The 16,159-nt window shown below is 36.1% G+C and overlaps 1 protein-coding gene across 1 annotated transcript in view; it reads right to left on the reverse strand.

Annotated features, from left to right (window-relative positions):
• Nucleotides 1-14,494, reverse strand: part of spata17 (spermatogenesis associated 17) — a 62,478-nt gene extending 47,984 nt beyond the window's left edge. The window contains exons 1-5 of the mRNA XM_072690527.1: nucleotides 14,424-14,494; nucleotides 14,056-14,145; nucleotides 13,247-13,328; nucleotides 11,728-11,778; nucleotides 4,044-4,147 (exon numbers count right to left, since the gene is read on the reverse strand). Coding sequence (XP_072546628.1) covers nucleotides 4,044-4,147; nucleotides 11,728-11,778; nucleotides 13,247-13,328; nucleotides 14,056-14,145; nucleotides 14,424-14,491 — 395 coding nt within the window. The 5' untranslated portion in view covers nucleotides 14,492-14,494. The remainder of the gene's footprint in view (nucleotides 1-4,043; nucleotides 4,148-11,727; nucleotides 11,779-13,246; nucleotides 13,329-14,055; nucleotides 14,146-14,423) is intronic.
• Between the last annotated feature and the right edge of the window lie 1,665 nt (nucleotides 14,495-16,159).

Here is a 16,159-nt window from a genome sequence, read left to right on the forward strand (position 1 = left end):
TTACTCAAGCCCAGAGGAGGCCCTTATTAAGCGGCGGAACCTTAAGTGTCTTTTTGACAAATGATAAATTGTTATATTGCGCAAACTCTTGCCGCGGAATTACCGCGGTGAACTTGGGTCCCGACTTCATTAAGATATGCAGGAGAGTGGAAGATGGACACGGGAACATGGCGGCTCCTGTCGCCAAGTCTGAGCTAATGAAATGACACGGATGGGTTTTTTCCACAGGTTGAGAGCCTTCACTGTTGGCAGGGAGTAAAAGAGAGAGAAAGGGAGAGTGAGAACAAGAGGGAGTTAGAGAAGTGGAAAAAAGAAAGAGAGGGGGCTGCCCTGACGTGGGCAGATGCTGGCCTAATATCATTGGCGTGTCATGGCAGTCGGCTCATGCTAAATGAGAACCATTAGTAAAATTTTGAATAATTTATTCAGGCGCTGAAGCTGCGTGGATTAAAATCCTGGCATGGAGACCTTTGAGGGGTGACTGATCAGTCACTAGGTGATTCCAAGCCCAACACAGAGCAGATTCTCAGAATCAACGCAATCTCTCACTGATTGATCGTGACCTCAGAAGCACTACATAAACAAGTGATTAACTGGCTAGCACAATAATCTACAATTAAGGGGGGGGGGGGGGGGTGAGAGCTTGAAGGGTTTGACCATAACCAACTAAACAGACAGACCTTGAGAATATATTAATATTTCTTGTAATAATGGCATTTACTTGTGTGTTACCAATGTGATTGGTGGCAGGACAAGATCACCGTTTTTAGCTACAACAGCCTAGCATTTCCTGATCTAAACGACAGAAACACACTTCAGATCTTGGCTGTAAAATGCCTTTAAAATGCCCTTTGTTTTAAATGCCTTCTCACAGCCCAGCTGTGGCTATCACTAATAGAAAAAGTGGTCATTACTGTAGTCAATCCTGTTAAATAAGAGGATTTTATTTAAAACATTAATAAGTTTTCTTTTAATTTTCTTGCTTGATAAAATGTAAACATCCAGAGCCAGAACCTCAGCATTGCCTGATTTTCCCCTTTCTATTTAAATGAAATAGCTCAGTCCGCCCTAAAAAAAGGATTTGAATTGTTATTGCGAACAGTGCACTGCTAGTTGGGAAAAAAGTGCCATGCAGCATTTTAAAAAAATCGGAGAAAAGCGAAGACAGGAGAGAAAAAGAAATGCAACAGTATGTTACCCAATATTTCACGGAGAAAGGTGGGTGTAGTCAGTGAGTGGTGGAAATGAACATGATAGCTTAGTACATAGCGAAATAGGCCAATAGTGCTTACTGCTAAAAGAGTGCTCTTCCTTTAGCCGACATTTAATCAATTTAGGCAAAGTTTTAGCAACTATTCATAGTAAATGAGTTGTCTATGCCTCTGCCCTGTGCCAGGACAGGCAAAAGCAGCTTCAGGCTCAGCTGCACTCCCTCCCAATCCCCATATCCCAGCCGGACTCCCAACTGAAGATGGAGGTGAGCAGCACAGTGCTGAATGACATGTCAGTTGGCAAAAGGGTTCTATAGTAAAATGTATTTTATTATTACTATTATTAAAACATCAATTATATACATTCAGTTGAATTATTTACAATACAACAAATTTAAACACTGTAATTGCTTTTCCATGCCCTGCTGCAAAACATAACATATGCTGTTGTTGCTGGTTACCAACCATGCTGTCTATGCTGTTTTTATCCAGCAGTTTTTATCCACTTCATTGATGTTAAGTTGTCAGTATAATAACTCTACTATTAAAATTATGGTCTTATGAGGGTATCAGTCTTGTGTCAAATAGTGAATTCCACTGTACGTACAATGTTACATTTGTTTAGGGTTGGTGTGATCTGGGACAGTGGGGTGGTGTGTCTCATTGTAATATCTTTTCATGGAAGCGGCCTGGCTTGTTGATGTTATTGAAAAAATGCTGATTTTAAAGAACACTCTAAAGACTGCTTCTCTGTTTGTTTTGTTTTTTTTTTGCTATCCATATGCTGGGTTGAACCTGTTAGGTCATTTCTTAGATTATTCCTAGAGTTTTTGGTAGTTTTTTGTGTAGCCCAGCTGCTGGGTTACTTATTATGCTACAGTAATAACTCAATGTGTTCATTTTTAGCATTAATTAATAAAACCTGAAGAAGCTGAGATAGCAGAGTCTGTGTACAGGTTTTCCTCATGTAGCACCTAACAAAAATCAGTAAGCAAACATCCATCAAATATGATGTTTTACTTATTCATGAGTACAACAAAATTCTGTTTTGTCTGAGCTGTATGGCCAACAGAATTAGTTATTAGTTATATTAAGTTATGTTTGTCTCCACTATGTTATCAACTACACTGGTAGTTGTATCCAATGTTGTGATATTTACCAATTTACAGCTGACAATGAAGTTATTTTGTTAGTGCTGAGTAACCAAGCAGGTGTTGTGTTACATAGTAAGCTGGTGCTGGGTTGTGGCAATGACCCAAAATGGGTTGTTTTTTTACCACAGCATTTTTTGAGTAAATGATCTGCAGCAGCTAAGCTGTTTCCATGGAATCATACGTCATGTAAAATTGCTCTAAATGTATTTACAATTAAATATTTCACATCAATATATCCATCTTATACATTTATATATATCTCAACCACTAAATTATGCATAGTGCTTACTGCTAAAAGAGTGCTCTTCCTTTAGCCGACATTTAATCAATGTAGGCAAAGTTTTAGCAACTATTCATAGTAAATGAGTTGTCTATGCCTCTGCCCTGTGCCAGGACAGGCAAAAGCAGCTTCAGGCTCAGCTGCACTCCCTCCCAATCCCCATATCCCAGCCGGACTCCCAACTGAAGATGGAGGTGAGCAGCACAGTGCTGAATGACATGTCAGTTGGCAAAAGGGTTCTATAGTAAAATGTATTTTATTATTACTATTATTAAAACATCAATTATATACATTCAGTTGAATTATTTACAATACAACAAATTTAAACACTGTAATTGCTTTTCCATGCCCTGCTGCAAAACATAACATATGCTGTTGTTGCTGGTTACCAACCATGCTGTCTATGCTGCTTTTATCCAGCAGTTTTTATCCACTTTATTGATGTTAAGTTGTCAGTATAATAACTCTACTATTAAAATTACAATGTGTAAATTATGGTCTTATGAGGGTATCAGTCTTGTGTCAAATTTAAAAATTATGCAATTTAGAAAAAAATATATAGAATATAGAATAAGTTTGTTCACATATGTATTACTGTGCTACTCCTTGTTATTGTATTTACAGAAATTGGATTTGAAAAAGAATTTTGTCTTGACTTGCTTTAGCTTTTTCTTTCTAAAGTTCAAACACAGTACGTTACTGTAAAAGGCATGCCCTTTTTTAAACCTCGCTGCTTCATGCACTTTAGAGAAGTGACTCATAGGTGAGAAACCCCATTAAAAGCAAGCAGAATCAGTGTGTGTGTGAGAGAGTAGGGGGTCGTGGTGGTGGGGACTGGAGTTACTGATCCAAGGAGCACTTAACAAATTTACATTTAATTTTAGGTAAACCCTTAAGATATTTTCCCACAAAATATATTGGCCACATTAAAATGTGACTTCAAGTTTGTATCAAAGGTAAAAGATGGTATCTTTTTTTGCCCCCAAAGCATGCATGTTTTATTAATGCAGGGGCTCGCTGAATTCAGGGGCTAATTTTTTAATTTCATAACATTATTCGCTTGCGAGTAACCCAGGGGCACAAAAGATTATACATGGCATGCCAGTAATGCGCATGTTTTACACACGCTATTTAATTTATAAAATTAACTTCTCTGTGCAGAAACCCACCAAATTTAGGCTCTGTATTTAGTCCCCGCTGCATACTGTACACTTGGGTTTCATGTAGAAATACAACAATACAGTACTTAAAACGGACAAAATACAACAGTAGAAGTGCTGCATAAAAAACTGCTACGTAATATTATGTATAATATATAATTAAAAGCAAAAATAATCAGGTTCCATAAAAACTGGAGAAAAATCTTAATCATCTTTACAAAATAAAGTCTTCTCCTACCTGATTTGCTCATTCTTCTTTGTCAAGGCTTCCAAGTACTTTTTCCGTGCGTAGTAGTTGTGAACATACTTTCTTATGTAGTAGCCTCTCCATCTCTGCTGAATCTGTATAAAAAGAATATTAGTAAAGATGTAGTAAATGTATTTCATCCTGGAATTTCCAATTGCATTCTGAAACAGTGCAATATATATTGTTGGTTTTGGCATATAATAATGTTTGTATTTTGGGCATACGCTCATGATATAATGACTATTAAATAAAATTAAATTACATACAATTACAAAATTAAATAAAATCCCTGATGTCAAGAATTTATTTATATTTGCTTTGTTTTGTGTACAAACCGGATTCCAAAAAAGTTGGGACACTAAACAAATTGTGAATAAAAACTGAATGCAATGATGTGGAGATGGCAAATGTCAATATTTTATTCGTAATAGAACATAGATGACAGATCAAAAGTTTAATCTGAGTAAATGTAACATTTTAAAGGAGAAATATGTTGATTCAAAATTTCATGGCGTCAACAAATCCCAAAAAAGTTAGGACAAGGCCATTTTTACCACTGTGTGACATCCCCCCTTCTTCTTACAACACTCAACAGACGTCTGGGTACAGAGGAGACCAGTTTCTCAAGTTTAGAAATAGGAATGCTCTCCCATTCATGTCTAATACAGGCCTCTAACTGTTCAATCGTCTTGGGCCTTCTTTGTCGCACCTTCCTCTTTATGATGCGCCAAATGTTCTCTATAGGTGAAAAATCTGGACTGCAGGCTGGCCATTTCAGTACCCGGATCCTTCTCCTACGTAGCCATGATGTTGTGATTGCTGCAGAATGTGGCAATCACAAGTGTTCCATAAAGAACTTCAAATCGTGACTCATCTGACCACAGAACAGTCTTCTATTTTGCCACACTCCATTTTAAAAGACCCCTGGCCCAGTGCAAACGTCTGAGCTTGTGGAGCTTGCTTAGAAATGGCTTCCTCTTTGCACTGTAGAGTTTCAGCTGGCAACGGCGGATGGCACGGTGGATTGTGTTCACTGACAATGATTTCTGGAAGTATTCCTGAGCCCATTCTGTTATTTCCTTGACAGTGGCATTCCTGTTTGAGGTGCAGTGACGTTTAAGGGCCCGGAGATCACAAGCATCCAGTAGAGTTTTACGGCCTTGACCCTTACGCACAGTGATTGTTCCAGATTCTCTGAATCTTTTGATGATGTTAAGCACGGTTGATGATGATAATTTAAAAGTCTTTGCTATGGTGGGTAACACCATTCTGGTATTGCTGCATCTTTTTGCGCAACAATGGTGGAATTGGTGATCCTCTTACCATCTTGACTTCAGAGAGACACTGACCACTCTGAGAAGCTCTTTTTATACCCAATCATGTTGTCAATTGACCTAATTAGTGTTAATTGGTCTTCCAGCTGTTCGTTATATGCTCAATTTCCTTTTTCCAGCCACTTATTGCTACTTGTCCCAACTTTTTTGGGATTTGTTGACGCCATGAAATTTTGAATCAACATATTTCTCCTTTAAAATGTTACATTTACTCAGATTAAACTTTTGATCTGTCATCTATGTTCTATTACGAATAAAATATTGACATTTGCCATCTCCACATCATTGCATTCAGTTTTTATTCACAATTTGTTTAGTGTCCCAACTTTTTTGGAATCCAGTTTGTAGTTTAGTAATTAGGTTAGTGCAGTTTGTGTATTTCAAACAAAACAAAACAGTAAACCCTAAAAGAGCTAAGGTACAGCACTTTATTTAGTCTTCAGTCGAAACAGTCAATAACTAATATTTCAGCTAAAATTCACTATATGTCCACACCCCTTTTAAATGCACACAAACACAGCTTGTCTATTCCCTGTAGAGAGGTACTGGACTATGGACTATCGAGCAGATCATAAGGAACCATATTGGCACCATGCCTAATGCCAAACGTGGGCTAGAGGGGTATAAAGCCTACAAAGCATTGAGCTGTGGAGCAGTGGAACTGTGTTCTCAAGGAATGATGGTGCTCCATCACTACCTTTCTTGTCGCTGAATGTATTCAAATCTAGAAGAAAGTCTTTCCTGGACCGTAGAGACAGTTACTTCAACAAAAGCCGGATAAACTTTTTTTAATACCCTTAATTTCAGAAGAAACAATAAATAAGCAGGTGTTGCAATACTTTTGTCCACACAGTAAACTTGGGGAAGAAAAATAAAAAGTAACATATAAAATAAAATATTTTATATATGCCACTTTTTATGTTGTATATTGTATTTTCCCCAATACAGTACAGTGTAGTAACATGTGCAGGTGTGTTCTTCATGTAGGGTCTGTTCTAATTTATACTTAGAAAATCAAGAAAACACTCTTCACCAGACATTTGCCCAAACATTGACTGTACAGTCACCATCAAATTACAAAGAAACCTATAGCTAAACATAATATCATAGATTTTCATATTTGGTAAGTGCACCCTTTTCAGTTTCAGTTTCCAGACTTTCAAAAATCAGTCTTTTCACCACCAAAGTAATCCTAAACACATTAATGGTGTTCAAATCTGGACTTTGGGGTTATTTATTGTTATGAATACTGCAGCAACTTCTTTGTTTAAATTCTTCTTTCTTGTTCTCATTTTTGTCCGTTTTCTTTCTTTATTTTTTAAGGGATTCTAAGAAGCCCCACACTCTTTTACACCTACAGCATTTAGTCGTCTTTCCACTGTCAAAGGATGGACAGAAACCTTCAGAACTGAAGGGAGAGTGGATATTGATTTTTCTTTGATGTATGCAAGTGGATTATTTTATTTCTAATCTCCTCGCAAATAGCTCTAGAAAAACATGCATGTCATGGCCATTTTGACTGGAAAATAAATAAATTAAGTGTGGTCTACAATCTTAGCAAGATCAGAGTCATATAACTATTAAACCTTTGTTTTTTATAAATCCATGTACAAGTGGTTTTCCATTACAAAGACTCATTAAACCATGAAAATATTTAAGAACTTAAAATGGTTCTATTTACTCGTTGGTAAATTAAAATAAAATAAACTGAATTAAACTTAAATTCAATTTAGCATTTTTGCTTAGTGTGAACAGTACTGCATATCAGGTTTGTAAACCTTTTTTAGTACAGCAGCAGCACTGTTATTGTAACAAATATTATTGTTATAAATATTAGGTTTTTGTTTGACACTCTTAATTTCCCAATTTGGTTTACTTTTTAGGTAGAAGAATCTGGTTGTTAGGATTATCAGCATCATTGATTTCACACCAGACAACTGAAAGTAACTACAAAACTAAGAAATCCTTTTACTTTCCATCATAATTATTCGTTAGCTTGCAGTCACTGTCACAAACTAAAAAAGAATGAGAGAGACTAAAATAAGCATGTTGGCCGCCACTGCTAAAACGCGAGTACTGTGGTCCTGCACTGAAGTAGACAGATGTCCTTCAGCCTAATTAGAAGATTAAAACAATACCAGGAGAAAAAATAATAAGGCAAAAACAAAACAAAATGAGAATTGCCATTGATCAGCAGTCAATAGATAATTCTAAATAAAGTAATTGCAGGCTTGGAATCCAAGTTGTCTGTGACCTTTCAGACAGGTAAAATCAATGATGCATATTGCTCAATTAGATCTAATACAAATCTGTGCACCCTTGTAAACACTGGTTTCTATTAACAGGCTAACATATTGGCCTCTGGTAAATACTGTGATAAAGACTGAAGAAATAAAGATGGATTTAAAGTGGAAGAGCTAAAAAGGTGCAGCTATTGTTATCTTCTATTACCAAAAAATTAAGTATCAGCTTTATTGAGCAATGATCTTTATTAGCCAATTGCGTAACTGATGAACTTTGTGTTGTCCTTGTTGTTAAAAAAAGTTATAATATAAGCAAAACAGACATTTACAAATACATTATCTGTCAAAAAGTTATTTCCCGCTAATTAGTACATTCAACAACCTTTAAGGTGCATCCACTGCTGCCTCTGGTTTTAACTGCTCACACACAGCTTGTATAACCTCAGCACTGGGCTGTGTCACAGTGGAGTTATGTTCTCTGGAGTGTTGTAGCTTCACTAATCCTTTTGTGGCTGAATGCACTGAAATCTTCACAGCAGTGTTCCAACAACTAGTATAGGGCCTTCTCAGACAAATAGAGAGTGTAGTAGGAACATCAGATTTACAGGACACACTGTTTAAGTTAAAAGTTGTGTACATTATAAAGCATAACTGTTGTTTATATACTTACCTAACATATTGAAATAAGAAAAATATAATTATGGCTGTAGCAATTCAGTCACAACACTCAGTCACTGGTCACTGTAAGATCCAGATATTAAACCTGCTAGATAGCATTGCCGATCACTCATGAGCTCTTGCATCACGTCTTTCAGCAGTTCAGACATAGCGACCGTGTCAGCGATGAGCAAATACTAATTTGCTTCTGACCTGAGGCTTTTATCAGTGCTCTCTAAAAACAGTCTGCAACTTGAAAATCAGGGCTAACATTGCGTAGTGTGAACCTAGCATTACAAATAGAGTTGTCCAAAAAGTTCAGAGAAGAGATCATTGCCTTGCACAAACAAGAAAAAAGGATGCAAAAACATAGCAAATATTCCTAGGGATTCAGTTGGTCAAAAACCCTCGACCAAGAGTGGTCAAGAACCCTTGAGTGATTACAAAAGACCTGCAGCAAGATTTGGTGGCACTGGGTTTGCACAGTAAGATGCATACTAAGCGCTCCAAGATGTACACCCATACTGACCAAAAACACAAGAAAAGTCAATCAGCTGAAAACCATATAAATAAGATGTTTTGGGACGCAAAACAATTAAGTAAAACTAGAACTGGAAATCTGCAGTGTGTGCAGGGCAAGATGGATTCAAGTATCAGGAAATCCTAGGAAAAGTCCACCAAAGCTTGATCTCAGAAGAAGTCCTGGATGATTCTGGAGTGTCTGTCACAGTTGCCTGACTGCCTAAAATAAAGTTTGTACATTTTGCTAAAAACCTTTGTAATGAGGGTTTAATAATTTTGATGGCAACTGCATTTAAATTGATCAAAGCTACACAGTGTGGGCTGAGTTAAAGAATGGATCTCAGACCAGATGTTTTATATTTATGATATTCACAGACACTGGTTCTAGATCAACCCTTGAAGTGGTTTGTGAGCAGCAAAACAGCAAAAAATGTATTTATTTTTTAGTTCACAGTAAGTAATGTAGTGTCCTAAACCACACTGATAAGTCTATATAATCTTACTAAAAACAGGAATGCAATTTGAGCAAGTTGAAAGAAGGGTGCTGGTTTACATTTTCAGAAAGGATTTGGGTGACTATTGATTTTTAGTGATTGCTAGCAATAGTGCGCATAGCTTCAGTTTAAAACAAAGTTTTGGTTGAGTGAGTTATTCTAGGATAAGAGGACAATTAGATTTTGAATGTTTTCCAGAACCATTTATATACAGTTTATATATATTTTTATAGATAAGAATGTTTTTCTGTCATATATAACTGTCCATTTCTAAGATACCCTACAGTTTTGTTAGGATAGCGATAATGTCATTTATTTATTTAGAAATTAAGTAAATTGACAAATGAACAAAATTATACATTTTTACAATATCTATAATAGCGTAATATAATATTTATAGTATATGTAGTAATTTCGCGACTAACTTTGAGGCAACTGGAGATCATGCCATTTAAACATTATACATGAGGCCTTAAGCAATTAACACATAGAAAAATGTAAGAAACCCAGTATTGTTTGACTAGTTAAGATATTCCGTATATCCAGTCTCAGCTTGAAATTCATCCTTCCATTTTCACAGTTGCCCCTTATTTCTCCCTTATAAATTTTTACATTCCCACTTCTTCCCGGACATAACACTCTATCTTTTACAAGAGCTGTAAAACACGTCTGGCCTGTTGAGCTGCTTCTGTTGCCGTCTAAGTGGCGACAGGACCTTCGGTCTTACAGACTACGACCTCTGAGAATAGGTCAAGCTCCATCGCTCCAATTAGACTCATGTATCAGAAGACAGAATGGGTGTGGGGCCTGAATCCAAAGCCGAAATGCTCATATAAGTCTTTACTTGTTTCTGATTCCTGGTGAAGTCCAAACATCACAGTAATGGTATTCCTCAACGGTAATATGCTGCTCTTCAATAAACTATGAAATTTTGTAAGACTTGTAAAAAGTTTCACTTCAGGGAAAAATGCTATGTGGGATTGTAAAGCTACACTTTCAGTGCATATCTTTACCTCCATAAAAGTGCCAAAGTATCACTCAAACAGAAACCTTTTTGATTTATAGGTTTTGAAATACAACATGCTGGACTGATAAAACTGTAAGACTTCACATTTTAGTTTTGAACTGGGTTTCTTTCATGGTAGCATGGTTAGCTACACGCTTAAACTGCCATAAGAATACACTTGAACCTGGAATTTGTTAAATGGGAAATTTCACTAATTTCTGCACACTAAAAATCTGCACAATTCAAGACATTTAGGGAGAAATGGTTTACTGTATACAAGCATACTTGGATTTCTATACAGGCATAGCAAAAGGAACCAGAACAAATATATTCATTAATTTTTTTTTATATTCCAAATGACTAGTAGTTGATGTTGATCTTAATATTGCTCTTGTATCCAATTATAATTATCAATGTTTCAATATGGTAATCAAATTATCAACAGGGTATATTGGGCTTTGTATATACAGTTCTTGTGATGTCTGTCTACTTGTCAATAAAAACAAATAGTCATCACAAACAAAACCAGCAAAACAAAGCAATGCCATGCAATTATTGTTTGTGGCCTTTGCAGAGTTCAAACACCGGGTTGTAAATGGATGTGTAAAACCACATCTGCAATTTTTTTTTACCACAACCAAAGTCATAAACTTTCTACTTAGACATCAAATAACAACTTCAAATAATCAAGAAATGCATTATATGGCGCATTAACAGTAATTACTTTAGGAAGATTTAAATAGAAATTAAAATTGAAAAGAGCAGTAAAAGATTAAAATAAAGTGAAAACAAAGTTTACTATCCAGAGTGCCTTGTATTTCAACTGTTAGTACTATAAAATAGTACTGTAAATAAATAATTAAAGTGTATAAAGTATGACTTAATAACTTTTTGCTCCTTCCAAATACCTGGAATATTAAACAAACTATAAATACTGTACCATTTGGTGTTTCCAAATTGTAATATTTTAGTCTGTGTTGCATGTGTTAATTTTTTATTTGTTTATACTTGATTGATTATACTTATATAATTTTATTTATATGTTAATTAAGTATATAATTATAAATTATATTATACATTATAAGTATAATCAGTTGAAAGTATATATATACACACAAAATTAACTACACAACATGTATAAGTGTATAATGATCTTTTATATCTGCATATACAGATAATAAAAATATTTAACAGGTAAACAAAAAACAAAAGTTTTTAGCTCATATAACGCATTCACAGTTTCTCAGAAAATCACTGTCACTTCTAAGCTGTAATACAATTAGGACTGCATCATGTGGATCAGCTGGGCCTTGACTTTTGCTTGGCAAGACAATTCGTTGGCAGATTTCATCACATATTTCATTACGAACTTGAGACCCAGTGACTTCTCATTCGCTAAACTGTGGAAGAAATATTTACCTTGACAGCCATCTTATTGTAGAAATTCATCTTCATGAGAAAATATGCTGTCTGTGAGAAGAGAGAAAGCAGCAGCATTACAATACAGTCACCGAGCCAACACCTTCTGATCCATTCTCAACATGCAAGTCGGGAAAACTTGCTTTATACATAATACATAATGAGGCATGGAGAGACACAGAATAGAGAGGTAAGTCAGACTTTGTATTGAAGGGACATGGCTGCTCTTAATACATAATGCAGACATGGCCGGGGAAAATCTATGGTAGTCAAGCTGGGAGCTAATGGAGATATATGACAATATGCTTGACGCTGAGTTTGACAATCAATGGCGCCCCACCAGGAATAAACTGACTAACCATAGTGGAGAATGTTCACAACAAGCAATGAGGTATCTGCTGTGGGCTATTCAGAGAACACTCAAACTGGCCCACACAATTCCATGAAACAAAACAAACAAACAAACAAACAAAAAAAAGTCACATAGACTTAAGTTTTGGGAGTTTTCATGTGCTGTAGGGGAGCTATAGTTTAACATTTCCACGGTATGATGACCTAGTCAAGAAATATCATGCTTTCATGATGGCACAGTCTTACAAAAGAAATATCCACTGTAAAAGCAATTATCATCCAATCATACACGGTATAAACTGTAAAACACTGATTCTGTAACAACCCTGCTGATCATGATAATGCTGTCCATTGTTCAAGAAAAGGTCCATAGTTTCTATTAGTTTTGCACCAATATTTGAATCCTGATGTCTGATATTGTTGTCTGATACTGTCCTGATGCAGATATTAAGTACGCAAAACACTTTAGTTTTGAGTATCATGTTAAATCGATACAATCAAAGGTGTTAGCTACAACTGACTGGTCCTTAAATAGGCCAGCTATGGCTTTAATACTAATACTTTGATACAGTCACATTTCGCTTTTAAATTAAGAAGTGTAATAAAACTCTAATAATAAATGCACATGCTCTTATATTTTATTCTGCTTACACTTTTATAAAAATGTCCATACTAAAGACATTTTAGTGCATTAGCAGAGTGTCACCTAAATGCTGTGCTGTTCAAGGGTTCATATGCATCCTCAGATATTATAATAATTATACCTTTCTAAAAACAATGATAAAGTACTGCCAATGTACAATATAAATATTATCTGTCGATACCATTATGAATTTGACAAATAATTTTCTTTCAAAAAAAGTGACAAAAAATTGTTTTCAACAATATGGGTTATTTATGAGTTAGCGCTCTGCATAAGTTAATAAAAACAAAACCACTAATGTCTGAATGGACCAACAGAGATATCAGCTCAAAGGATGGACAGAAGAGGGATAAGAACACTAAAACATTTTAAGAGATAGGTGTGATAAAGGCATCCCAAAGCAAATCAATATGGATCGTCAAATTACAAAGCTACTTCATATGTAAGTCATGGCATGCCTGTAACTGCTGAATGTTAATGAGTGTAATCATAACATAATCAATATTACACGATTCTCCAGCTTACCTTTACCCTTTCCCTGAAGTGCTGTCGTGCTGTGAAACCCCTCCATGTTTTCTGTATCACCGTCGCCTTCCTGTGGATATGGCTGCAATATGTGGATATGGTATTTCCTAGTTAATCACCTTCCATTACTAAACGTACTGTGCAGGAGACTAAGAACTCCACAATCAAACCTGAGATGAGACCATTTTAGGGAACATTTAGAAACCTTTCTCCTGAGAGCCCCCGAATGGCCGGCACTTCTTAGACAACTCTACATTTGCATTCATCATGAAAAGCTCCCCTCTAAATGCACTTCTGTGGCGATTCTGAACTCAAGAAGGCCATCAGTTTCAAAAAGACCATTTATAACCCCAGAAAATCAATGCAGAGATGGGGAGGGTGGTAACCCGGGAGCTGCACTTAAGGAGCTTAGATTGTGCCTAATTAACCACTTAACATACTGATCAATTAACTAAAGTAATCTAAATTAACCTACTGTCTGGAAGTTTGTCTGCTGAATGCACAGAAATATATCGAGGTTACACTGTGGGAGCACCAAGTGTTCTTACTAATTTCTATGTCTGAAGACTAAGATAGACATGATTTAGTGTTCAAAGGATACATAAAATTGAGCTCAGGCCTGGAATTGCCCCCAGCACTTTAGGCTCATGGAAAGTCTACGATGGATCCCCAGCCCTTGGTCAGTTAGCTCCTTGGACAATAGCCCTGCTCCCCCTTTCTTTCATATCTTTAGCTACATTTATTCCCAGATTTCTCAAGATTATGAAAAACATGAAAAACATAATAAATATGATCAGGAACGATCTCACCTCAGGTAAGCTCGAACTCGACAGCCTTTAAACCAGCTTTGGATTTTGATTGCTGCCTCATTCTCTCGCTGTCTGTTTTCTTCTGCAATCCTACGACATTACAAATTCACTTTTTTTTTTAAATAACCAGTAAATTAAAACATTTACATCATTGCTTTCATTCCCCTCTCCACTCATTCTCATTATGGAATATGTAGCTAGCTAGCTAACTTGTTGCTAGCTAGCTAAGTTGATCCAATGGAATTTGGCGCTAGCTAGCTAACTAACTAGCTAGTGCTAACGTTAATCATATTAAACTGCACTAATCACACCGCAACTCACCTTGGGCTACCGAAACCATAACGACAAAGATTTATGTCCTTAATTACCTGTTTCGGATAAAATATTCCTCTTTCACTTGCTCAATCTGACTGTACAGCTTCACCAACCTGGCCATGTTGGCGTTAGTTTACATGTGTCCATGACAACAGGAAGAGTCCACACCGTGAGGGGGCGACTGCACGCCGTTTGGGTGCTTGTTGGAAGAGACATGAAAACCGAAAGCAGGAAAGTGCAGGTTTATTTTTATTTATTTATTTATTTATTTATTTATATATTTATGACAGTATTAACAAGTACATATATCGAATAGAATCCTGTCAGGTAGCTATTGTTCAATGTATCATCTCATAAACTCGCTTGTAAATGCACCTTAGCTAAATGCAGTTTATCATATAAGATAATAACATATCCCCACTTTTTTTTTTTTTTCTTGAATAACCATTTTTTCCCATCACTTCTTAAAATGCCAACTGCACCATAGCTACTTCTTTTCCTATGGGCGCCCACTTTCAGTGTGGGAATTAGCTACAAATTGGAGGACCGTCCCAGTTCTCTTTTGATCATGAAGGCAACATCAGAATGCATGGCTAACGTCTCTGTTCTCAGCTTGTGGCAATGTTAATCAGACTAGCTGGTTTGCTTCACCATAAGCTGCAGTTTAAATGTATTCTCTTAGCAGAAATTGGGTTATACTGCTGATGTTTAAAGAGAGTTTAAGGCGAGTGAATGGATGCTTTATTCATCGCACCAGATTCAACCGAAACCCTGCAGATCAGCGCCAGCCTGAGCCAACGGTCGGTTCAATCCTTACAGGTAAAACGTTAAAATCCTCATTAAGTGTTGAACACTAAACGTTACTCTCACTGGTAGGCCGTTGTCCTAAAGATTGTAGCTATAAAACTAAACTTTAAATGTTGTCTTAGTGAGATCAATTAGCTATAGCTAAACAACTAGCTAGCTAGCTAGTTCTACATAAGCCAGCCACTATACAGCCATTAATCCTAGCTGACACAATTACATAGTGCTACTACGGTAAGTTAAAGCCTGTTTTTTTATATTTTTTCATTTTACTGTATTTAAAGAGTAGTACAAAAATAGAAGTGTAAAATCTCATAAATCCAGTGCTAAATGAATTAGCTAGCTATTAATACACCTTCACTGAGCTAACGTTAGCTAGCTAACCTAGCTAACTAGCACTAGCTATCTAAGTGTGTTAGCTAGCATTAGGGTCTGTCTAGTGATATGAGTATCTTTTTATTTTACTGTAAAAAAAACAACAACATTTATTTGAAAACATGGAGGTTTTCATGCTGTAAGCAAAACAAAATGGTTTCCTACTACAAAGTGTGGTCATGCCTCATCTTTAAGACACACAAAGTATAAATATATATTCCTATATAAATATATATAAATATACATTTATAAATCCTAAAATGTCTTGCAAAAATCTTGACCTGAAATGTTTTGTTTGTATAAGTTCCCCAAGACATCTTAAAGAACAGTGAGCTGTTTAACTCTACTTATCCAAATAGGTAACCATATAATTACATGAGAAGAAGTCCATAAAAATACAGTACAATGTACTGCAATATTGCAAGTTCAGCAAAAAATGTCATACGCATCTTTATAGCTATCCTAAATCCTATGGTCAGCCAGGCAAACTATTATGTCATGTGATTGGCGATCAACAATCCCTGGTGTTCTGTGTATCTAAAAAAAAAAAAAAATGCAGTTGATGAGTGTCCTTTCTGTCTGCCTCTATCAGAGTGGACGAGTGACCCCG

This window comes from Salminus brasiliensis, chromosome 10 (genome assembly GCF_030463535.1).
Source record: "Salminus brasiliensis chromosome 10, fSalBra1.hap2, whole genome shotgun sequence".
NCBI classification, from domain to species: domain Eukaryota; kingdom Metazoa; phylum Chordata; class Actinopteri; order Characiformes; family Bryconidae; genus Salminus; species Salminus brasiliensis.